We start from the raw sequence: 25,132 nt of genomic DNA, 5'->3' as shown, positions 1-25,132 counted from the left end.
TCCAAATATTTCTAGAAAACAGAGCAAAAGCTGTTGGTTTTGCTTATATTGCTACTTGTTTACTGATTGAAAATGCCAGGAACGAAGTTTAACTATGAGAAATAGCATGCCAGTCCTTCACATATTTGTATCAGGAATAATTCTTTGCACTTAATTCTGCCAGATTGAATTTATCGGCTTTGTCTGTGTCCAGAGGTCAGCAAGTGGAAGAATGTAGGACATCAAGGGGACTTCATACCCCTGCCCACAGCCTGGGACCCAGCAGAGCCAAATCAATATGTGGGAAGCACAAATATGTTTAAAAAAAAAAAATAAAAAAATTTCTTTTGACTAAATCTAGATACCTTGACTTTCATTTTTGTCTAAGTCTTTGTGTATCATCTTTAGAAAAGCGAGTTATTGGGAGAGTAGCTATTTTTGCAAAGGGGAAGAGTTTCAGAAAAGCCAAATGGGTTGAGAACCACAAGTCCGAAGGAAGGACAGCGGAGCTGCTGCTTTGGGTATTGACGTACTCACTACTGAGCTCTCTCAAATAAGGCACGGGGTCAGTATTTGCCCTGTGAGGGGGACTGGCGCGTGGGTTCCTGCTGCGTTACGCCAGGGAGCGGGTGACTTCGGGTAGCCCAGGTTTGGGCGTGCGGTGGGTGCTGTGTCTGAACTGTGGGTCCTCGGTTCCGCCGCTCGGGCCGCAGCGTGGTCAGTGCCATCGTGGTTAACGTGACGCCCTCCAGTCCTATTTAAGTAGCTAATAATTACGTTGTGATTTTAGTTGTTTGTTTTATACGAAAGCACCTATTTGTAACGTTTAAACACCTTTTACGTCTCTGGTGAGGTAGTTAAGAAGATGGCCAACCCTAAGTTATTACTTCATAATAATGGGTTTATAAAACTTGTGTTTGTGATTTTATAGGCTTATTCTTTATATTTATTTCCTGTATAGAACTGTCTGCAAATCAGCAGTTGATCAACACCCATTCAGCCATTTCTATATTCTCCAATTATACGTTATATTGATAAAGTGTGGTAGTTAAATGGTCTACAGATCTAAATTCACCTCCTGGATCACAGAAGATTTAAGAACCAGTTAAAGAAAGAAGAAAAAAGGAGAGGAGGGGGGTTGTTTGGAGAGCGGGGGTAGAGCACAGGCTCACTGTGTGATTTGCTGTTGTGCGCTTTAAAGTTTTATGGCCCATGTTGCATCCCTTGGGAGGATAAAGTGCAAGGAGCATGAAGAAACCCATAAAATTACGAAGGGTTTATGTGGTATAATTAATATGGAACTTTCCATGAACTTTATAATAGTTGTACTTTCTTAATTTTACATGAGTTTCTGGTTTTCTAATAAGTAATCTTGAAGATTGCCAACGGAACCTAAATTTTGGAATTTCATACTGAAATATAGCAAGATGTGTTGTAGGCTGCTGTATTTTAGTATGTAGCTTCCTTATTGTAGTTTCAGAATTGGCTGTGCATGCCTCGGGAAGCGTTTTTGAGCTGTGGCCAGCTTTGCACTAAAAAAAACCCCATGTCGATAGAGCTTTACCGGCAAATCCTCCTTGTGCAAGTGCAGCTTTGCTTGCAAAAGCACTTTTTATTGACACTGGATGGGTTTGCAGATCACAATGTCATAAGTCGCACCCATAGCAAAAATAATACGGGCAAGAAAGTTCAAGTACAGATCTGGCCTGGATTAGCACAGTGAAATCAAATAAGCATTGTGAAATTGCAGCTCCTTTTTTTAACAACAGAGGAAATTTTAGTTCTAAATAAATGTAAAATATTTCCTCTGGAACGTGCTGGTTGCTCTGTAAGTTGGGCGCGGGTGCCGAGCAGTTGGTTCTCGCTCCTCTGACTTCAGCAGGAGACATTCTGGTGAGTGGTTATGGTGGGCTGACTAGAAATGAGGGATTTGATTCAAACCAAAGGATTTGCTCCACCTCCCTAAAGCGTTTGAGTTGGAAAGATTGTGATTGTTGGTGAGGAATGTGAGCAGCAGAGCCATCGCCGATTCGCAGGGACGTGAGCGGTGGGTCACCAGCCTGTAGGTGGGGTGGCAGGTCCCGGGTGGTGGCGAGGGCGTTCCGAAGGAGCCTGATCCCGGAGGAGGTCCCAGGTGACTGAGATCTGCAGCACCCTTAGAGCAGCCGGGAGAGCAGTCCTCCTCTTCTTCCTCCTCCTCTGTGCCCGGCTTCCCCCTCATCCACGTTGGCTTCCCTCCGTTGGGGAATATGTCGTGAGTGATTCCCGCGGGCGGAGAAGCAAGTTCTAAAGCAAGCATCGTTTGGGTACGGGCGCTTTCTTGTTCTTAATCCTCAGAGCTGGTTGGCCCGCTTCGTCCTTTCCCAAGGTCAAACTGTTTTAGAGGTCACTGAATTCGGGATTCGCTTCGCATAACGTAATTATTGTGTGTCATTCTGACCCTGCAGGTAGAGGATTCTTTAACGAAAAGATTGAGGCAGGTGGCAGTTGTTGTTTTCCATGTTGGGGATCTTTTGGAATGAAGAAATGTCGTTGCTAAAGGCAGAGAAGGGAAGCATTACGCGAGATGTAGTCACATTACAGGATGATGAAAATGACCTTCCGTGGCTACAATAACACAAAGGTATGAGATGCTAACAACAGGATTTGGAAGGTTTAGAGTCAGCAAGTTCTGAGAACTTCTACCAAAACATTTTTAAGGGATCTATTATCCATCGGCACTTTTTGGATTAATAATACTGATAATTGATGACAGTGGAAGAAAGTTAATAAAACGAGCTGAATAATTAGAGGTCTGCCAGCCCCGCAAAATAATGGAATGAATGATAGAGGACTTGACTGATACGGAGGTAAGGGGAAGTAATACAATTAATGTCAATTAAAATGTGCCCATGGAAAATAAGCTGATGAGATGTAACTGGGGATGTAGTTTGGCTGATAAAAGCAATAATGTGTGCTGTAAAATACTTTGCCGCCTTAATGAATTGAATGTAGTGCAATGCAATATTTTGAATGAGAAATGAAAACGGTATAAAATTAAATGTAGGGAATGTTAAGGAGGTACCAGCTAAATTGGGTGGCAGGTCTGAAAGCGCCCGTGGGGATGTCTGGGGGCCGCTGGCACAGTGGGGCCCTGCCCGGCCCCCGTCGGGTTGGTGTCCTTGTGGATAACCCCCCGTGTCACGACATGCGTGTTTGGGAAGCTTTGAGTGGCCAGAGATGGGGGCGAATAACAAAGGTGACAGCCACACGTGCAGAATATTGACTGGGAAAAGGATGTGGCCAAAAAGCCCCATAGAGTAGCGGTCTGAGACCCTCGATGGCAAGGGAGAAATCCTGGAATGGCATGCAAAATATTAATTGAGAGCGCCTGCTTCCTGGTTTCTTTATCCGTTCAGCAGAGATCAATGCTGCCGGAGCGCTCCCTCGGCCGGGAAGAGGTAGGAAGCTGGCAGCCCTGTTGATTTAGTCCAAAGCAGCCGTACAGCAAAGTTCCCAATAACTCAGGGAGCGCACAGGACTCATAAATTATAGAGCAGCTCACGATTATCATACACATCGCTGCTTATCTTGTAAACTCATCTGCTGTGCTTGCACGAGTAGTTGATTTAACAGCATGTATATTGTTGAACTTGACACATCCAAGAGTATAATCAAGCTTTAAAAATACTAGGGATGTCTGGCTGCTGGTTTGTGCTCTTCACCCGCCTTCTCCAGTGATTGCGGGACGGTTCTCTCTGCTTTGCTGCAGGTCACGGGAAATGTCTGTATCCTCTGTAATCGCTGAGGAGTTTTATCATGATGCTGGCATCTGTTTAATGACATAAAATGATTAGATGTGTAAAAGGAAAAAAGTTAATATCCTTTTTCTGTACACTTCCAAATGGGAAATGACTATAAATTAATTTTGTAGGGTAAAATGCCGGTGAGTAAGTGTACTTCTCCTATACCGCCGCCCAGCATCTGTCACGCGGAGCGCGACAACAGCGGAAGACGGCAGAGAAGGGGCTTTTGGAAGGAGAACCCACAGAACTCCTGTGCCGTAGCTGGGATCTCTGATCCTGCTGCTCTGCTTCCCTCTTCCGTGGGGACTGATCTGGTCCATAAACAGGCGGTTCGTGGATGCTCTGGTTCTTCAGGTGATGGTAGAGATGTAACCAGCTTAATGGTTTTGGGACTTCTGCAGCCTGTTGTTGGACTTTTTTGGGTCTCGCTTTTGTTTTTTTTTTTTTTTTTAAGGGGAATCAATGCACCTTCTACGTTTTTAGCAACAAAAAAGAGTAATTTTGTATTCTGCAGTATTTCTGCTTTTGAGACCCCCCCGGGGAAGGTGAGATAGGAAGGTTTCCATCCCTCTGCCTCACTCATGTTGAGGAACTACATTCACTTTCTGAGCTGTCCGTGGAAAGAACAGTAACCTGGTTTTAATCGGTACAGCGGATTTTAGTTTTAAATGAACTAATAGACCTGGAGTTGCATTTCTGCTGCAGCTTGACAAAATTATAGCAGGTACTGGGGTTCTGTGTCTATTTACTTGCAAATCCTGTTGAGCGTGAACTTCATTTACGACTTTGCTGGCAGGTCGTACCGCTGTGGGTGCAGCTTCCATAACATTTTGTCGCTATTGCTTGTAAAATTTGTTACTGAGGGAAATAATAAGCTAAAATAGGCACAGGTAAGCACCCACACGGGCTCCTCGTGCACAAATCCATCAAAGCTCTTCTCAAACTTTGCAACCACAAGGAATTAAACTGTATTTATATTTCTGAAATAAAGATGCCATTTCAACAGAAAGCCGTGTTCTTCTTTGCAGTGAGAAATTACCTGCTCTTTGACAAGGGAACTGGGGGGTTTCCAAGCTCTCTGGTAGCTGGGGTCTCCTCGTGGAAACCGCCTGTTCCCCGGTGTGTACATCGTCTCTCTCTCTTCTTTCTAGATGATCATGGGAACAGCAATGGCAGTCATGTAAAAATCTTTTTACCGAAGAAGCTGCTTGAATGTCTACCAAAATGTTCAAGTTTACCGAAAGAGAGGCACCGCTGGAACACTAATGAGGTAGTTAAATCTCTTACTTGTTCCTAAACGTACCAGTTTACTTGATGCTTATGGATTATTTTTTGAGAGAATGTCATGTAAGTTACAGAATATGAATGCCCTGGCTCTGAAACCTGTTTTTAAAATAATAAAGTCCTATTAAAAGTTTAAAGTGAGCTTTAAACTAGGCTTGAAGGCGAATGTGGAAGCTGACTACTAGTCTAGCAGAAGTCTATGGCTTGCGTGTGTGTATGTCACTTGTCTCAGAGTCAAATCTTGTATCATCTCACTGACGTGTGTCAAAATTGTTTAAAATTAGATAGGTGTTTTGGTACCGTTTTAAACAAAATGTTATCTTACTGTGTGTAAAGACTTATGAACAAAAAACCAATGCATGTTCTTTCCTGCCAAACAGGGTCCTGAGAAATAATTAGCTGACTCCTGGCTGAGAAATCTTGTTAAGGACAGGGGACACAAAGAATTGGGCATTTTATACTGGAATCCAGTTACTCTGAGTGTGCTGGTTTGCATGTCTCCTGTTAACGCGTCATGGTTGGGTTCATTGAAATGAAGGAGAGGTATTTCAAAGTCAGGTGTCTGGTGGGTCCGGGGGAAGGCGAAGAACAATCCCAATAGGTCTGCGATCCCTTGCCTTTATTCCCCCGGGGCAGCACGGCTGGAAGTTACGCGGCAATACCCACAGGATAGTTTTGGGTTTTAGTAGCACTGTCTTACAGTACCCTTGCCATATTTATGGGAATCATTTAATAATAGAAGCAATCAACTTTGAGAAATTCCTGTAAAACTCCAGTTAGTATCTCCCTGCTGCAAGCTAATGGTTCTTGTCCCTCTGATCGGTCGTTTGCGACATCTAAACCTGTTAACAAAAACTGTGCTCAGGAGTTTAACGACTGCACGTGGCAAGCTGAGCGCCGAAGCAACTGTGAATTGGTTCATGTGTGTATTTGCTGAGCGCAGAATCAAATATGGGTCGCTTCATGTGTGTATATTTCAAAGTTGGGGTCCTTTAGAACTCCCCCTCCTTTTGTCTGAAAGTTAAAGCCAAGTATCCTTTTTAACATACTAATTACTGTGGCAGAATTAATCGGGTCTTTTGGGGAGTTGCTGGCACTGGCTCTTTTGCGTAGATGTTTTTGTCTTGGGTCATTGGAATTGAAATGTAAATTGTAGAAGCTGTGGGTTGCAGTTTGTTCTGTGCAAGCGTTTTTTATACTAATGGGAATGGGGCACGGAGTAATAGCAGTTCCAGTGCCTCGGAAAGGTGATGTTTTGACAAAGACAGTTGAGAAAGCTAGCTCTCTGCCCAGGTTTGTGGCAGAACGATGCTCCTCTTTGTTACTGGAAGCAGCTTGTTGGTTTTCAGTTCTGTTGTGTTTGTTGTCGCTAGAGCCTTGTGTGTACATTTACACACACAGGCTTTCGCTTTTCCTTTTGAACAGCGTTTGGTGTTTGCAGCCTCCCAGGGTACAGAACGTGGCGAATGAAGTTAATCATAGAGCTGAAAGTCTGTGTTATCCATAAGCACGATGCAAAGGGGAAGGTGTGGGTGCTCGCGAGGTGTATGAGGCCAGAAGAAGAACTTGGGAGCATCGCCGTCGCTCTGGGGAGGGAGCAGTGGATGGCCTTGGTGGTGTTTGCCGGCGTGTTGTGGTGTGCGTTTGTCTCGTACCTTAATTCTAGAGGGACTGTTCGCTAATAATCACAAATCATCAGGTAGTATGTTTAAAAAAACCCAAACCAACCCACTTCTGGCTTTTTGAATGTCAAGTTTGTCACACTCATTTCTGTCTGTCTTTCCTGCAAGCCCTGTCACCGTGGCTGCCGCGCAGCGGGACCGGGAGCCGGTTCTGTCCGTGGGTTACTGCTGGCGCTGTCTCTGCTGGCATACGTGGTGTGTCGGTTCCAGTCTCCCTGTTGCATTATTTAAAAGGAAGAGCTTTTCTCGTGGCCTGAGATTTTTGGCCTCGCTAGCTCAGAAGGGAGAAAAAAAGAAAAAAAAAAAAAAAAAGGCAGAATCTTGTGCCTAGATGAAGTCTTGGAAAATTTGTGTTAATTACGGGGGAGGAGGGAGCTTAGCTTACAGATTTTATTTCCCTCCCCACCCCCAACCTGCAAGTTTAATTTTGTTCACTGTTATAAAACTTGAATTTTTCTTAGGGTATAATTGAATAATAATGTTGGACTACATTTCAGAGTCATTCCTAAGGGAATATATTTTTTTCATCTGAGTACACAGGTGTTCTGTCTATGCTGGTGAAAGCAGGAGTTGTAAAATATAGGAGAAAAAGATGTATTTTATACAGTGGTACTTCCAGAATCTTTGTGTTAATTTCAAAATCCCTGGTACTCTTTGCAAGGTCTCTCACCGATAGGGAGGTTTATCAAAAGATATAAAAGAAATTAAAATGCATGAAGTAACTTAAAGATCTGAATACGTCTATGACATTGCTGTCCTCCCTCAAACTCGTATGTCTTTGGATGAACTCAGGGGTGTCTGGTCTCACCGTAGACTTCTCCGGAGTGTGGGATGTGGTGCGGGATGCATCCCAAGGGGTGGCCGCAGTCGACCCTCCTAACCCAGCTATGACTTTTCGAACCCCTTAAGTGTTGCTTTTTCTGCTCCTTTGCATGGGGTTATTTCAAGGAAGCTTAAACATGGCCCTTGTAGGCATCTGCGGGTCCTTGAAATAAAGCACAAGGGCATTTTTCTGCTCCGGGGCTGGAGCTGCCGAAGGGTCCCTGGCATCCGCCAACGAGCCACTGCCGGGGCTGAACGCGGGGGTCAGGGAGCAGCGGGGGTTTGGTCTTCCCTCTGCCAGGGCATCGCCATGGCAACGCCGCAAATAACTTTGGGCGCTTTGGTCTGCAGATGCAGGCTAATGGTCATGTGTTGCTCTGGATCGGGTAATTGGGATGGAGAAACAATATCCTTTGAGAGCTGAGTAGGTTGAGGTTGACTTTACACTTAGTAAAATAATGCGATGAGCAGCAAGAGAAATGGAGCATTTAAAAATGCTTAGAACACGTTATCGAGATGTTTGCTTTCCGTCAGATTATGCAGTTTTAACTGAAATGTTTGATGGAAATATATTTCCATATCAAGATGTCATCTCGTCTTAAATCAAGTTTATAGTGGTTTTATATTTCCTAGTGAAGGAAGTGTTCCTTCTAATTCTTTTTTTTTTTTTAACAGAAGTGCAAAATCCTAAGTTTAGCCAAGCAATTTAATTACAGATTTACATTTTTTGAGATGCCTGTGAAAGTGTGCGTGTGCTTATTTCTCTTGCTCTGGGGGAGGATAGAAAGGGGATTTTCATGCGATTGCTCACGTTAGGCCAAATCAGTTAATTGCCAGAAAATTCCGCCACGCTGTGCGTGTGAGGGAGTTCCTTGCTCTTGGGTGCTAGTTGTCGTTCGTTTTGAACCGGTTTAGCGTTGGTGTGGTGCGGGTCTGGTTTGGTTTCAGTGAGGGGCCGGAGCAGAGGCTCCTCCTTGCCGTGCTCGCGGTGCGTGCCCAGCCTGCATCCGGGAGCGCCGACTCTCGGTGCTGCCCTGACGGAGGTGGTCGAGGTGGCCGGCTCGTTAGCCGCCGATCACTGTGGGCAGCAGGAGAGACGCGTCCTGCCCCATTCCGTCAGTGACCAGGCTGTCTGGGAAGCGGGAGCTTTGCTCCCCGGAGCGGAGGGCGCAGGGCTCAAGGGTGTCGGAGTAACCTTGTCTGCGCTCGGCGCTTGCCAAAAGCGGGATTGCAGCTTTGAGCAGAGATGCCTCTCGTTAATGGAGTTGGCAGCCGCAGTCATTAATCATCCTTGTAAACACTTAATGACACAGTACGAGAAAGAAGAAAAAGTTAAACATTGGAAATGTAAAATGCTACCTAGGGCTTTTGTTTCTGACAGTATTCTGTATTTACGTTCTCTGTTGGGAGAAGCACAGAATTTCCACGGTAGAAAAAGCCAGTCGTAATTGCTTCGTGTGCGTAGGCTTTCCTTGAGGGGCAGGGCAGGAATGCCCTGTTCTCCAGCGGGATATCTAGCATCAGCTTTGTACAGTTTCAGGCGTAGGTATTGCTTGGTAGTATGCAAACGGACGCAATTACCAAACTCTCTATTGGAGCGTTACGTAGCATAGGAAGAAGTTCTTAGCGATGCTGCGTTGGGGACCGAGAGTCGCGCGCTCGCTGACGTCTCTGTGGTCTGGCGGTTTTGCTTTGCTTGCACGACGGTGACATTCTCCTGTCCCGCTTGACATCAGGTTATTTCCCGTCTTTTCTCTGACCCGCGGAGAAGATCTCAAAGGTTTGGAGAATTGCCTGAGGGACGTGAGGGACCCGGAGCGTGTTGGGAAGCGAGTGGGGAGTGTCGGGGCTGGGGGGAGTAGGTGGAGCGGTGCCTGTCTGCCCCCCGGCAGGGACGCGTCGGGCAGCCGGGTACTGGCACGGTCCTGTCATCGCCCATTTGTTCATCAAAGCACCGCTCTGGGTGAAGACCCAGCAGTACGACATGCTGCTACTTTTTCTTGGGTTTTTTTAAATGTTTTTAAGTGCCTTTTAGAATTAACTCTTGTGGCTGAAAACTTAAAACACCTATTAGTTTTAAGGCTGCCCTGGATAGTACGGTCTATTGTAACACGTCCCTGTGTTACCGTACCGGTTCATACCTTATTTACCGAAGTAGCCGAATGTGGTGTTAATTCACGGGGTTGAGCCAACGCGTGGATCAGCTTTTGTCATCACCACAGTCAGAGCGAGGAAGGGGGGTCTGTCCCGGTCACAGCGTCCCCTCTGCCATCAAGGTGGCAAAACTCTCTGGAAAAGCGACTGCTTGTTACGGTTTCCTGAGGACCGTAAAGTTGTTCAGTGCGTTTTGTTTAAAGCTTTCCATTAAGCTGAGGTCAATTCAGATGTGTTCTGGTTAAGCGCGGTTTCCCGGAGCCAGAGCCTGGCCGTTGTGAGAGCTCTGCGGCTGCGGAGCACCTACAAAGCTGGCACACCCTCGTGTCTGTGTCCGCTCCGATCGCGCAGGAGCAGTGAGAATATTTAATTTTGACCAATTGCCTGCTGCCCGTGTGATCACGGAGCATAAAATATTTCGGCGGTATTGGCAAATGCTGTTACTAGAAGTTTTGTTGCTCTGTGTCTCGACCGATGACCCTCTGCTGGGGCAGTGGTGGGGAAGCGGTCACTGCCCGCCGTGCATCCTTCCCCCTTCCTACGCGGCGTCTCCTCCTGCCGCCGCTGGTCTGGCACACGGGGCTGTCCTTCGGTTTGCGCTGAGCTGGGGGCTGAAACCAGGTAACGTAGGGTTTTCTGAATGAAAGGGAGCGCCAGTTGAGGGCAAAACGTTTGCCAAGTGCCGGAGCAGCCAGAGCACCTGTAAAGCCAGGCACGTCGGTGTGGATTACATCCCGTGTTTCTGTGGTGGCCTCTGCTAGCCATCATGGCTGGGAAAGGCACGGCCACCCCAGCGTGTCACTGGCTTGTCGGTCCCTTGCTGCTCTCCCAGCCGTCGGTACTGTGCTTGCCATCCCCTCGGCCCACAACAGGAGTGTGAGAAAGCCACTGTTTTTAAAGGAGAGGAAAGGCTGTGAAGGTGAAACGGGAAGGAGAGGAGGTTTCCCCCGAGCGGGGCGCAGGGGGGTGAGCGGTGGCCGTCGCGTGGCTGCAGTGGGGGCTGAGCAGGGAGCGGGGTGGAAACTTCTCTGTAACAGAAGCACTTCATTGTGGGTTTATTCTGTGAAATTAATGACATTCTGCGCTTTGGTTAATGTACAAAGCAGAAAATCTGCTGCTGGCTTTGCTTGTGCAGTTTCTCAGTCATGTTTGCGTAATTAGCGAATGTTGTGAGTGGGCTCGGTGATGGAGCAGAACTGGAAGGTTACTGCTGCTGGCAGTGCTAACCGCACGCAGCAATACCTGCTCTGCGCTTCGGGCTCCGGCAGAAAGAGATCCCTCGTCTTCCTCCTAGGGAAATCTAACTTTTCCTTCCCGTTTGTTACTGTCAGGACCGACGTTGTAGTTGTATAATGATAAGTCTTTAAAAATGGCTGATCTTGCAGTTGTGTGCAGTTCATGTGTCCGAGGCCTGGGACCAGGGTGAGTCCTGTGAAGCACAGCAGGCAGATGAGATGGATTGTTTTGGATAAAGCGCTGCCCTCCTGGTTTTTTTCCCCAGCAAATTTGATTGAATGAATTAAATTAACTTTTTTTTTTTTACACTTAATGATAGCTAAAGAAAAAAATTACTTCATAATTAGTTTTAGCAAATTGTACACAAAGTATAAAATGCTGTTAGTATTTAACTCACTGGCTTTTTGATACTAGTAACCTATGAAAATACCTCTGAATATTTGTATCGTGGTAGGTAGCGCTGCATCGCGTGTTGGGGTCTCTGGCTGGCCCAGCACGGGGGAAAATACTCACTTGCTGTGTTGCGCGAGTTGTACTTTGTACCGCATTTTACAAGGAAAATGTTACAACAAAGTCAATTTACAAAGTCAATTTAAGTGTCTCTCTGCCAGGGACTGGCATATATAAACACAAATGAATTGGTTCACTTGTCAAATGAATGGAAACTGAGGATATTACATTTTGTAAGTGATTGAAATCCTGTCTTCTCGGTCTCATGTTCGCTGCTTCCAAGGGGGGCTGTTTCATTTTGAAGGGAAAAATCAGGGGATTTAGATGAAAAAGAAAAACTAGATATGAAGGAAAAATTAGTGCCAATAAAAACAAAGATTTTATGCAGGGGTAGTACTTAAGAAAAAGGACGAAGAGTGAAACCAATTATTTTTCTGCAAAAGAAGTGATCATTGGGGCATCAGGGGCGACAAAGTGTACCTGGGGGAGAGGGGAGAAATGTGTTTTGAGAGGGGAGAAATTTAAAGGAAAAAAAAAAAAAAGTCTTTGTGTTCATTCCTTCGGAATTGGCGGGTTGTTGACAACCATGAAAACAGGAGCGGGGGCTGTTGGCTGGAGGGGGGCGAGAAAACGCAGGTGAGGTGGTGGGCGCTGGGCTCAGCTGCCGTCCCGCAGGTACAGCGTTCTTGGAGTTATTAAAAACTGATCTTTGTGCAAATTTTGTGTTCCCCGAGCAGCTGGGGGGCCCAGGCCAGTGTTGGGGGATGCGGTGCCTGCGGCATGGACCCGCACCGGGGGGACCATGTTCCCTTCCCCAGCGCCCGCCTTTGAGGAGCTCCGGAGGTGCGGGGTCCTCCTGGTGGCAGGACTCTCGGTCCGGCCTTCCGGGCTTAATTAGTGCTGAGTCACTGCAAATCTCTGCCTTTGTTGTTGAATTATTTCTAAGTCGCTTGGTTTCCAAACCGTTTTCCTCCAAAATGAGGTCGTCTTGGAAATCTGTAGCGTACGTCGTGGTTAAGGGACCTAGCCTCAGCACAGGGGTGAAACGACAGCGGAAAAGCAGACTTTCGGGTTTGGTTCACAAAAATTGGAATTGATAAATGTTGGAAATAATGGCAAGAACTTGGCTTTAACTCCAACATGTGGCCACAGCTTTAGCAGAGAGTTTGCCAGACACTGCTGCCAAGGGGGATGTGGAAGACAGAGACCGTCCTGCCTTCTCCGGCGGGTTCTTGACAGTGTTACGCGTAAAGCTGGAGCCGCGCGGGAAGGTGCCATGTGTCTTCTGGAAAACCGTACAGGCGCGTTGGCTCGTTGTGCTGCACCTCAGCTTTGGCGATGGTGATTGTCTGCCGCTGGTGGCTTCGCTGCCTTCGGAGGGCACGGTTCTGTGGGGTGGGTTTGTTTCTTGGCTCGCACATGAAGCTGTTCGGGTCCCGCTGAAAGACTCCCAGAGCCTTGCCCCGGGGGGGGAGGCACTGGAACAAAAAGGGATGTAATGCCCTTGGTGGGTGTCTTTCTCCTAAAGTTATCTGATGTAAATATTACGCGCTCTGCATAAATTTAGTATAGATAATTGACTGCATCTTGCTTGGAAATGGGTACCAAAGGTTTTTTATAGCTTCTGTGTAATTGAAATTCCAGGAGGAGAGGCCTTTGTCTGGGTAACCACATTTGAATTACTTTTTTATTGTAGCGTTAAACCAGTACGTTACGATGTTAGGAGTTCAGTGTGCGTGTGTGTCAATAATTACTATATTTCCACAGTTACAATGAACAAAGCAAACTCTTGAAAGAGCGTGTAGTCCTTGCCCTGAAAGCAGATGATCCTACAAGTTGCCAGCCCGTGGTGTTCTCGCCCAGGCAGCGGTGTCCCCGAGGAGGGGACCGCGTGCTTTCTGCGTCCCCGCTCGAGCCCCGGAGCCGGGCTGCCTGTACCCCAGCTCTGGAGAGACGTTTTGTATAATGAGAAACCAGTGCACCAGCGTGGAAACGGAAAGGCTTGTAGAAGCCATTCTAAAGAGAGATTTAAAAAAAAAAAACAACCCAAAATAATAAAAAGAGCTGCTAGGAGACGGAGTGGAGCTCCGTGCCGGGGTGGCGGTGGCCGCAGGAGGGACAGTGGCCGCAGCGTGTGCTGTGTGAGAGTTGCGAGAGCTTTGATGTGATGCCGTGGAAGGTATTAGTTGTACTCACTGAAGCTCCTTTGTTTTGCAGAGATCTTGATGCAGACGCCCTTTTGGATTTCTTTTTAATAATGTGTGACCCTTCACCTTTGATCCCTTGACCTGCATTACTTTGGTAACCATTTCATTTTTTTAATTTCATTTCATTTTTAATTTTGGTGTGCAAGCTGTAACATTTCATCGTTTTAAACTGTAGCATTCTTTGACCTCCCCAAATGTCTTTTTATTTTTTTCTATGAAGATATGTAATGTTGGCTTTTCTTGAATAAAAATTATTTCAGTTATTTAAAAAAAATAAAGTATGTCATTTTCATTGGTTTTTGCTTAAGTTTAACTGTGTGTATGTTTCTCGTATAGTACATTACTTTTTTTGACCTGTGTTCTCCCAGTAGTTAATCTAATTTATTTTGATATTTCTGTACATCTTTGATTTTAATTTGCATTTCTCTACAGTTCTTTCGGCCAGTAAAACATACGCTGTTTCCCATCCCACCCCCCAGTCACGTTTTGGTAGCCCAAAGTAATCATGGGAGCATTTAAGATACTCTTATGAATAAGAAACATTCTTTATTGTTAAAATTTTGTTCCCTGTCCTGAAGATAACTTTTCCTAACCATCAGTTTAAAACTGATAGCTATTTTAATAAAAGATTAGGCATTAGACCAAAATGAAAATCCCAATCGAAACTCAATTTACATTTATTTTTACATTATCATTGAAGCCAAGAGGAAAGTTATCAATGCTTTGAGATGTGCTTAAAGAAGCAGTGTTGTGTGTACGGGGGATAGTAAAGCCCTCAGAGTTTAGTAGCCGTTTCTTTCCATTTTTCCATTGCCAGGGCACCGGTGTGTAAGACAGATTTTGGCCAGATTCTATTTTTGTCTTGTAAATGATCATATGAAATCTACTGAGCACGGCCCACTGAAGCACAGATTATTTTTTAAGTGTCTCATTATTTTATTCTCTAACATTTAATGCTGAAGTTTTAATTGCACACAGATGAAGCTGCTAAATGAGCACTGAAATGGATTTAGGTCTTCTCTGAGCCTTGTTGATGCTTATAAAACTTCATATCGTTCATTAGGGCTACAGACTAAAATGGGAGCGAGCCGTTCACATCCTACCAGCCGGCTCCGCCGACCTCCCCTGGGCTCTGCCCGCGTCTGGCCTCGCTGGGGCAGCCCGCAGCCCCGCTGCAGACCCCGCTGCTGGTGTTTCCCTGGAAAACACAGCAAAGCTCCGCTGGGTGTTTACGGGGTGCTGCTGGCCCCCGAGCTGCCCCGGCTACCCGCCAGCCCTCGGCAGGGCGGAGGGTTGAGCCCCGGAGCCGTGGGGATGCACCGTCATCACCAGACGCTGTTTCAGGAAGCGGCTTCTATTTTTAATCGGCATCCACGCCTGGGAAAATGGTATTTCCAGCACTAATCTTTGCGCTTAAACAGCAAGAGCTCTGTTTTTAAACTGCCCTTCATTGTGTTTGCAGAGTCACCTGTTAAATAACGTGGCAGGCAAAACAGTACTCAGAGAATTCTGCTGAGCAGTGTCTCCTCCGTGTTGATGTACCCAGTGGTTAGAGCCGAGATGGACGATCGCAGCCTACGTCAGTGTTTGAAGCGTTCAGGTGGTTTTTGCTTTTCCCCTCCTGTTCCAAATTTTAGCTGTAATAGTTTTTGTAGGCCTGGAGTCATCAATTCTGCTCTACAAGGCTGCCGCTCCTACAGCGAGCGTCTTTTGGATAGCTGGGATTTGGCTTTTACTCTGGCTTTAATGCTGCCTGTCAGCCTGAGAAGTGTGATCCTGCAGAATCATCCCGAGCTATTTCTCCAGCCTTCAGAACAGGGTTTTTAAAACTCGCTGGAAAAAATATTTATTTTGCCCAAGAAAACTCCTTGAAGACTATTTTTCTCCTCCTTGTAACACATATTTTATATAGGCAGCAGTTAGATGTGAATGCCTTGACTTTCTAGGAAAGCAATTTTTAAAAAACCCTTTATTTAGACATCTGGAAACCAAAGGGAATCTCCCTCCTCTGCGCAGAGGGCTGGCTTTCAGCTGCCTCCTGGTAGAACAAATAGCGAGGGGGGAAAAAGGAAAGTAAAGGAACAAAAATGTCTCGTGTTGGGAATTGAAGTCAATAATATAAAAACACATAGGTTAAAAGATGGCTAGAATTTCTTGTTTCAGGAGATACTTTGTCATGTCCATCCTGTCTCCTTTTCGTAAGGTAAGCGCTCCGAGCGATGGAAGAGTTGGGTTTATCTCGCAAGACGTTCGGGTGGCACAGGAGGATGCATGCTTTCTTTTTCACGATCATTCCGAGTGTTCTGTTAGATGCAGATGGTTATTCCCAGAAATCAGCGTAATGAATATGGATTATGCCTGTTCACTATGGCACGGGCTTCCAGGATGCTCGGGCTGCTGAGGAAGGAGGAGGCAGAGCCCTTGGAAAGGGAGGCCAGGAATTGTTCTGTTTCCTCTATAAACAACAGTAAATATTAGTCAGAAAAGCTGCTTCGTTAACACGGCGGTAGCATTACCATTTACCCTTAAGAGCTTAAAGTCTTTCTCGTGTGTCTGCTGCAGCGTTACTGGATGACAGTAGGTAACGTCAGCAACAATTGTCCGTTTTATGGCAAGGGATGACAGAACTTAATTCATTTTACTGAGCTTGTTTTTTACTGAGCAGGAACTAAAATACATGTTTTCTTCAAACACTTAATCAAAGAACTACACCGATGCTGCAAAACGTTGGCAAAGCAGAACATTTGTCTATTTAAATATTAAGAGAATAGTCTGTTGAGAGATCTCTTCCTGCTTAGGAGGTTTTTCTGTTATTCAAAGCCAGAATATTGATAACATCCACTCCTGAAACAAGTCTTAATTTTGAAATTTATGCAATATCTGCTACTGCTGGATGCTTTTATATGCTAACCTTAACATAAGGCTAAATGGCTGGAATGAAATACTTGGCACATTTACTGGATTTAGAACATTGCATGTCTTGCAGTTCAGGTAATGCAGCTGGGATCGGATTAACCTAATCTGCTTTATTCAACCTAATAGCCACACTTGTGTATCAATCATCCGCATGTGCTGTTCGTGTGATGGAATGTACATAGGCAACAGACAAACGGCTCACTGCGGTCTGGACTATGAAAAACAGATGTATCAGTCAACACAAGCAAACGTCGGGGTTTTTTTCTATTAATAATAAAACCCATCCAAACATGCAGGATAAAAAAGTGTACAGGACAGATTATTCCCCCGCCACGTCTGTATCTGTGAAAACACAGAACCCCAGATTTCTGTACAGACTCTGCACACGTAAGCTTAACAAATGGGCAGCCGTCCCCTACGGATGTGCTTTAGGGCTGGCGGCTCCTGGGCGAGAATCCCGCTGCCCTCGTGCGTGGAGGGAAGGGGGTTTTCCGGGGGGAGCCCGAGTGCTGCCCTGGCAGTCGGCTTCTCGGGGAGCTGCTCCTCTGGGCTGGGGGGAACGTCCCAGGCTTCCCACCCCGCTTGCTGCTCTGTGCGTATATTGTTTTGCAAAGTCCTTACATAATTTAATTATGGCCATTGCTTTAATCTTTACGTTCTCGAAAAGCATTAAGGTCTCCGATGGCTGGAGGGGTGAGCCGGCGCCGGCGGGCGGCCTTCCCGACTCAGCCCTGAGCTCCTGCTTTGGCTCCGCTTGCAGAAGTAGAACTCCTGTAGCAGCCGAAACCCCGCGTTTGGCTTCCTGGGGGTGCTAGAGCTGGGGTCTCTCTCTGTCCTTCGCTCCTAGCTGCAGACCTCGGGTGAGAAAACGTTTGGTGATAAAAATGTGTTTTTATTTCTCCCTCAGGTTTGGCTTGTCTGCTTTTCAGCTCTTCTAGACATTGGAAATTCCAGTTTGTGTTTATTTTCTCTGGATTCCTTCCCACAAGACAGAAGTGAATTCAGCATGGATTATTGGGGAGAACCTTGGCTGGGAATAAGGATAATTGCAGTCTCTGGCTGTGCCACAGATTTACTGATGATTTCTTTTAAGTTATTCACCTGCACTGTATCTGTTTCCTCAGCTGTAAAATGTGGGTAATTACCTCCATTGTAAAATGTTATGGGGTCTGCTGGTAATTATATGAATGAAGTACTAATTACAGTGATTATTACTTGGACCTAGTCTAGATCTGGGTGATGCTCCTGTTGTGATGAACGTGTGAAACACACGCTACGACTTGCCTTTCTCCATTCTTTGGGAGGGACCTGGCAGGGAAGGTGCCGCGGCATTGGGATGTACGTTCCTGATGAGAAGCGCTACTTTTTCATGCAAGTCAGTCTGTTAACTTCCCGTCTCCCTCATCCTCACGCGATAGCAGGCAGGAGGCTGATGGGAGGCTAAGAAATGACTAATTCGGTAGTTGGATCCACGTGTAATTCAATAGTAAGGGTTCGTGCTTTGGCATTCGCTGTTCCTCTTGGAGATGCGCAGAAGCAGCAGACGGGGAGTGTGGTCTCCGAGAGGCTGGTTGGGTTGGGGACAGTCCGTGTGCCACCTTGTGGCCTCGGTGCCTTTGGAAGATCTGACCTTCATGCGGGAAAAGGTGTCCTTCCAGCTGGGGAGGTTATTGCCCTCCTGTAAAAGACGACCGCTTGCAAGACTTTTTATCAAGCGTTTTATTTGCCTTTCTCTTCTCGATTTATTTAGGACACGTTTTCTTTGTAGCTGGGAACAGCTCTGCTATCTGCTGAGCAAGGCTGGTCAGTGGAGGAAGAATTGATATTCTTTAAGGTAGAAATGGAGAGTTCTCATCCAGGAAATACTGCTGCTGCTGCCCGGATGATGCTGTAGTTCCTGACGGTAGTAATGATGAGTAATGACTTGCATCCGTTAACGACGAGAGGCTCCTACTCGACACCAGCCTTCTCTGGACACACGTTTCGTGGCACAGTAGCAACAAAAACCGTGTTCTTGGTTCGTCTTGCTGCAGTTCCTGCCTGCTCTGCTGTGCCACGTCTGCTGGCTGGATTTCAGCCCTCGCCTCCGCACTCCCACTTGCCATCAGCCTCGGCCGTTCTTTGCCCTGGAAGAGCAGCCAGAGATCTCGGTAATGGCATCAGGATTTGGTAGCAAGCTAGAGGTGACAGGCTGGGCAGCTCTTCCTTTCTCAGAGTTTCATGGTTGCAGTGAATTTTTAACTTTTAAGAGGAGGGTTTAGTTATTGTCCAGTATCATAATATGAAAAGGCTTTCCAGCAGTGGAAAGGCAATTTTTAATTGCAGTTTTGCACTTGAATTTCCCAAACTAGATGCTCACCTCTGACAGCTTATTTCTGATTGATGCTACATGTTGAAATCAATCTGGAGTATATCACGTCCTCGCAATATGTCAGTGGTTGGCAATGCAAAGTCCATCTTACGCAGCTCAGTGGATCATTATTCTGTTTGCGGGTAACTTAAGGGAGACAAATGGTTCCAAGTACAGGTTTTCTCCAAGGCTTCTACGTTTAAAACTTTAAAAGCCGTAACTGAAAATCCACCAAATACAAATACGGGTGCCTGCCCGTGGTGAGCCCAGCGGCCGGCGTTTGTGCCGCTTGTGGCTTTGCCGGCCCCAGGGCTGCAGGGCCCGTCTCCCGCCCTGCTGCAGGGCCGGGAGCAGCCCCTCGGCACTCGGGGGCATCCGTCCTCCACCGCCTGCCTCTGGGCAGCCTCAGCCTCCCCAGACGGGAGTTCTGCTCTTGGCTTCTTGAACCACCCGTTTTTGTCGTGACGGAATGCTCGGGTGCCCCGTGACGGGTGCCAGTGTGTGGTGCCAGACAAGTGAAAACAGTCGTTGCCGAGCAGTAAGTGTATGGAGAGACCTCACCTGGCCAGAAATGAGGGATCATCCCTCCCGCCATCACTCTTACCTCGCTTCAGAGCATCTAAAATACCAGACGGTTGTTCGCCTGTCTGTGCACCTCACCTAATAATCGTATGTTGGATTTTAAAAACAAAAATCCTGTTGATTTGGGAAGCCAAAAACTTGGTTCATTCCCAGAAGCATCGTCTATTAAGATCCTACAGAAGCGTCTTCTATTAAGATTGATTAGTTTGGTGAGAGATGCTTCAGCGGCGAATAATGCCGTATGAATGTTCTTATTGCGCCTTGCACCAGAGAATGGAGCTGTGTGCGCTCTGCAAGCCCTGTGTGGTGAGGCACAGCGAGTTACTGCCTGATCGGAAGGACAGTCAATAATTCGGATTCGAGATTTATTCAGCTATAATTTTATAGCATTCTTGCAACAAATGGGAACGTGTATTATCTATGAGATTTCTGTATCTCAATATCACTGTCCTGTAAATCAACATACTAACATATGACCTTTTTTTTTTTTAAACTAACATGTTTAGTAACGTAATAATTATAAAGTCTCTAAGGTCTTCCTCCTCTTAGAAATTAGTGAACTGTCTGTGTTTTATCCTGGTGGCAAAGTGTTGCATAAAACCACCGTAGCTTATAAAAATGCTTTCAAGTAGCTGAATTAAAGTGTAGCACCACCACGAAAACAAAAGTATTAAAGCAGAAGTGATTCCAGAATAACTTGCTGCTAAATCGAGATTTCTCTACTGTGAGAGCAGGTTTTTAAAGATTAAATACCCCGGTTGGGTGGCGATTGCAAACCCCAGTGCGACAGTCGAGGTGGCATTTTTATTTGTCAGCGGTTACCACAGGAAAATTTGCTTTAACCTTTTTTTTCCTTTTTTTAAAATTGCCTGCCCCTCCTTGGCTCTGTGACTGGCAGGCGAATGCATGGGATGGTTTCAGGCCGTTCCCCGTGTTCCCGTCCTCGCGGGCTGTGCTGGCCGGTGGCCGCGGTGCCGCCGGCGTCACCTCGTGTCCCCAGCCCCGCGCAGCAGCCGTGGACACGGCACGTGCCGGACGGTCCCGGCGCGAGGGAGCTCCCGTCCCTGCCGGCCTCACCGCCGGAGGAGGAGGATGATGATTTCCTTCCTTCGCCCCATTTCTAGCTGCCCCCGTCTCTGTACGGACGCGGAATCCCCACAGGAGGGTGCTGTGAAGGCATTTAATGTGCAGATTTTGCTGGGAAGATCGGAGTTTTGAGGAAACGGCGATTCTCGGGAAGGCGAAGCTGCGTCGTTGCGGCAGGGCCGGCGCGTGCCCCGGCGCGGGAGGGATGCGGGACAGGCCCGCGCTGGTGCCGCCGTGCTGCCCGCGGCCCTGCCGCCGGACGGTGCCGGGGTGGCCGGGGGTGACCACAAGGAAGGCGACGCGCTCGGGCACCGGGAAAGCATCCCGGGGTGTTATCGCTTACGGCGGGTACCGGGACCCTTCCCCACGAGTCTCATCCACGGCCCACGGGTCGCCTGGCTTCTCGCCGACGAGCCGTGGAGCCGCTCGTCTACTTTCCTGTCTGTACGTAGAATATTTAATCTGCATAAACTACAAAATCCATTTGGTTGCAAGTAGAAGCTCTAGCTTCTGTCCTAAAATACTTTGTAAGTTAGGCCGTTCTGTTCAGCGTGATCAGAAAGACAAATGAAAAATAAGGGAGAAAGCTTTCCCTAGTTCTTAGCTGTAAAACTTCTCTTTCAAATATTTTAAATAAAATAGGTTATTCCTTTTGTATAGTATATACTTGTGCCAAAATACTTTTATGCGACAAGGCAAGTTAAATAGCATTTCCCACATGCGGCTTCTGTCAGCTGGGGACTGCTTCAAATAGAAATTAAATACGATCATTTAAAAGAAAACAGAAAACCCCAGCCCAGGGGAGCTGCGGGCTGTTCTTCCCCTCGCGCTCCCGCTCTGCCCCCACCCTGCCGCCTCCTCAGGCTTTTCAGGGGGTTTTTAATAAACTTTTTAAAGTGAGGATTATAACTAAAATAGAGACTTATCTTTGGGACGACCTCTAAAACACGTGGGGGGATTAAACCTAATTCTGTTATAGAGAATATGGTTGCTCCGATTCTTTTAATGGCAGTGAGATAAGCTGATAGAGCTGTATTATTGGGTTTTTTTTAAAATCTCCTAGTCATTAAATAAGAGTACATCGCTCTTAACCCTGGTGAGCGGGATCCGTGTGTGTCCGGTGCGAGTCCCAGCGGGGTTTCGCCACTGCCCGTGCGTGGCCTGTGCCGGGCGGTGGGGCTGGGACGTTTGGATGGAAACCGTTCGGCAGAGACGGTGCCTGGTGTTATCCTGCATTTTTGGCATTCGTCTTAACTCACACCACCTAAATCTTTTGCCGGGATGGATCACCACGAACGAGGCTTACCTGACGAACTCGGTGGAAGGACGGTGCCTGGCAGCAGCACTGGAGCCGTGCCCCGTTGCCAGCGCGGTGGAACCGAGCCGTTCTCGTGTCCGAACGTGCATTAAATTGGCCACAGGTCATTGAAATAGACTCGGATTTAGGCTTTGTAAAGCGAGACTTTCCGCTCCCCGGAGGAGCTTTGGCTTAGCGGTAACCAGCCACAGCCGTGGTAGTTTTTGGTTACCAAGCGGAGTCTGTTTGGATGTTAGGAAATCGGAGCATAAATTCTGACACAGTCGGCTGTGTCATGCGCGTCGCCTCCGTGACTCTGTGACCTCCAGCTGCTGTTACTTCAAACACTTGCCATTAGACGCAGTCGGTAACACCCTCATGAGTTCTATAGGAGCTTTTCCTCCTGCCATCTCAAATGAAAAATAAACAAAAGAGCTTAAGCATGCAACGTGCTAAATAGACTAATAAGCTGTGAAAATATTTTACGGGGAAATCTGGGGCAAGAGCTGTCTGCTGAAGCAAGCCTATTAGACTTGGCAGCAGCAGGGCTTTGGGAGGCGTTCTTTGGGAGAGATAATTGAAAGATTTTTTCATATGTATGTGTATTATTTTTTTTCCCCCTTTCTGAGTAGTTTTAAGAAATCCCTCCCTCCTTAAATTGATTACCTCTCAGCAGCAGAACGCCTTGGCTTTAAGTACCCGCTAAGCTGCTCCTGTGCTGATTTGACTCTGCCTTTCTGTTAAATGTAAAACAGGTTTTAATCTTCTCATTTAGCTGTTTTAATAGAAAGTAAATGTTTAACTTGCTTGGCTGTGGCACCCACATCTTTAATCCACGGGAATGCTTGTAATGAAAGGAGATGGTGTTTTGTTTGAGGCCGGCGGTGCCAGCCATGGCGGCCGTTCCCGGGGGGCATCCTGCCGGCGGCGTTTGGGAGAGGGAAGGGGCCGGTTTGCCGGACGGCAATTCCTGTTCGAAATGGGATTCCTGGGAATTGCCCGGTGCTCACCAGCCCGGAGCTGGAGCTGGTGCCGAAATGTCAGGGAAAGCAAATAACCGTCCGTGAGCAGATCGAGGGATGATGGGTTCTCGGAACGTGACGGGACGAGCAGCGAGAACCCTGTCTCGGGACGGGTCCCGACTCTGGGGAACGGGGAAAGGTCTGTAAACGTGCAGTAAATTAAGTGTTTGTGATTACTGCCTGCAAGCTTAATCACAGCTTTTTCCGGAGGTTTACGTTTGGAGATTATTTACGTGTTCTGATGGTGTTATAATTGCTGCTCTGTAGAAGAGCTGGAGCAGGGCGCTCCCTGGGAGGACTCCCGAGAGCAGCCCGGCGGCACTTGGTGCACTTACACAGAAGGCGGGTTCCAGTCTTCTGTCGCCGCTTGGTTCATCTACTTACGATGAAATTTAACTTCATTTTTTTAAAAAAGGCATTTCTGACTCGAGGAGACAAATACTACTGGTGAATTAACAGGCCAAATTCCAAATCTGTCAAGGGGGGAAGAACGGAGCGAACATGGGTGGAAGCACCTCGGGTGCCGAAGCAGCCGCTCGTGTGGCTTTGCTGCGAGGGCAGGAGCGGCAGCCCCGACCCCTTGGGGTGCGTTACCTGCCGCCGATAGAAATCGGGATTTTTTCAGGCTGGAAGCACAGTACGTTCTGGAAGACCGAGCGCTGCCGAAGCTTTTTCCTCTGCATTTCCCACCGGCCCCTGCTGCCGGGAGGGAGACGCCGTCCGGGGCAGCTGGACTCGGAGGCACCTACACAAACTCCGTAAACACGCTTTCTGCCGTCTTAAAGATAACTGCATTAGTATAGGTTTGGCTGGATAAATAAAGTGCTCTAATTTCAGGCTCGCGTTGTAAGTTGACAAGCTGTAATTATCTAAGTGCTGGCGTTACAAACAGCCGGGTGCATCTGGCAAGCCCCATCGTCGGCATGTGGAGTTACCCCGCGCTCGGCACCGGAATCTGGGAGGACGGTTCTTCCCCCGTGTCCTGGCGTGTGCTCTCACGCGCCGTGCTCTCGCCGGCCCCGGCTCCTTGTGGATGGTCCCTGTCCCCGCAGAGCCCCGTGCCCGCCTGGCGATGCTTCCCGGGACAGAAAAGGAGCGTAATGGGAAAAAACTCGTGGGTTGAGATAAAGAGAATTTAATAGAACAGTAACAGAAGAGAATAACAACGATAATAACGGGAAAAGAATACAAAGGAAAACGGTACACCACCAGTCGCTCTCACCACCCGGTGGTGGGTTGCCCAGCCCGTCCCGAGCAGTGATGGGGGATCCCGTCCCCCGGCCAACCCCCATTTCTACAGCGAGGTGTGTCTGTGGTGTGGAATGTCCCGTTGGCGGCTTGTCCTGTGGGTGTTCCCTCTCAGCCCCTGGGGGGAGCTGAGAAAGTTCAGGACTTAATATAAGCATTACTTAGCAACAACTAAAACAATGTATGTCACAGAATCACACACTGGTTCGGGTTGGAAGGGACCTCAAAGCCCACCCAGTGTCCCCCCCTGCCCTGGGCAGGGACACCTCCCACCAGCCCAGGTTGCTCCAAGCCCCGGCCAACCTGGCCTTGAACCCCCCCAGGGATGGGGCAGCCACAGCTGCTCTGGGCATTCTCATACTAAATCCAACACGCAGGAAGAAACTTAACTCTATCCCAGCTGAAACCAGACAGCAACAGAGACCTGAAAAGTTTCATTTTTCAGAATCGGTAGGAAATGGCAGCATTTCAAGGAAATCCCTTCTGCTGGGCGAAGGCGGCTGCCCCGTCCGGCTCCGCTTGCTGCTCCGTGGCCCTGGCAGGGCTGGACGTGCCGTATCTCAGTGCCAGCGGGGATTTTGGACGTGGGCAGGCTAACGGGCCGGTGGGGCACCACAGGCAGGTGCCGATGGCAGGTAGCGTCAGGCAGGGCGTCCCAGCAGGGTCTCCGGCGAAGAACTCGCTGTTCTCCAGGAGGTGAATTGCGAGCAGTTTGCATCCATCCGCAGGGAAGTGGAGCTGCTCCTTCGCCGGGCGCTGGATTTACGAGTTGGGGTTACAGCATAGTAACGTAAATGTGTCATTTCCTGAGTTGCAGTCGTTCTAATTAAATTCATTTGCAAATTCTGCCTGTTTGCCTTTTTCCCTTGACTTTGTTTCCTCTTGGACCAAAACCCCAACATCCCCAGCGGGTCGCGGGGGCGCTGGGGGGCCCGGGGGGGTGGATGGGAGCGGGGCCGTGCCGGGGGGACGGCGGCACGGCTGGGGATGCCGGTGGAGGGGTTCGCGTTCCCCGTAGGAGCGGGTTGAAAC

The 25,132-nt window shown here is 47.7% G+C and overlaps 1 protein-coding gene and 1 long non-coding RNA gene across 9 annotated transcripts in view; both read left to right on the top strand.

The window, feature by feature from the left end:
- CAMTA1 (calmodulin binding transcription activator 1) overlaps positions 1–25,132 on the top strand; it is a 295,455-nt gene that overhangs the window by 23,584 nt on the left and 246,739 nt on the right. For all 6 annotated transcript variants that reach the window (XM_063353609.1, XM_063353605.1, XM_063353607.1 and 3 more), the window contains one exon: positions 4,916–5,034. In XM_063353609.1, coding sequence (XP_063209679.1) covers positions 4,916–5,034 — 119 coding nt within the window. The remainder of the gene's footprint in view (positions 1–4,915; positions 5,035–25,132) is intronic.
- LOC134524012 (uncharacterized) lies at positions 13,608–24,911 on the top strand. 3 transcript variants are annotated; one of them, XR_010073471.1, is made up of 4 exons: positions 13,608–13,693; positions 15,062–15,199; positions 17,423–17,648; positions 17,741–24,911. It is a non-coding gene; the product is annotated as an uncharacterized LOC134524012 (long non-coding RNA). The 3 variants fall into 3 exon arrangements; XR_010073470.1 differs by having other exon boundaries at positions 17,423–18,665; positions 20,572–24,911; XR_010073469.1 differs by having other exon boundaries at positions 17,423–24,911.

This window comes from Chroicocephalus ridibundus, chromosome 16 (assembly GCF_963924245.1).
Source record: "Chroicocephalus ridibundus chromosome 16, bChrRid1.1, whole genome shotgun sequence".
Classification (NCBI taxonomy): Eukaryota; Metazoa; Chordata; class Aves; order Charadriiformes; family Laridae; genus Chroicocephalus; species Chroicocephalus ridibundus.
The sequence above is the reverse complement of the archived record's forward strand: the minus strand, read 5'-3'. Positions and strand labels throughout refer to the sequence as shown.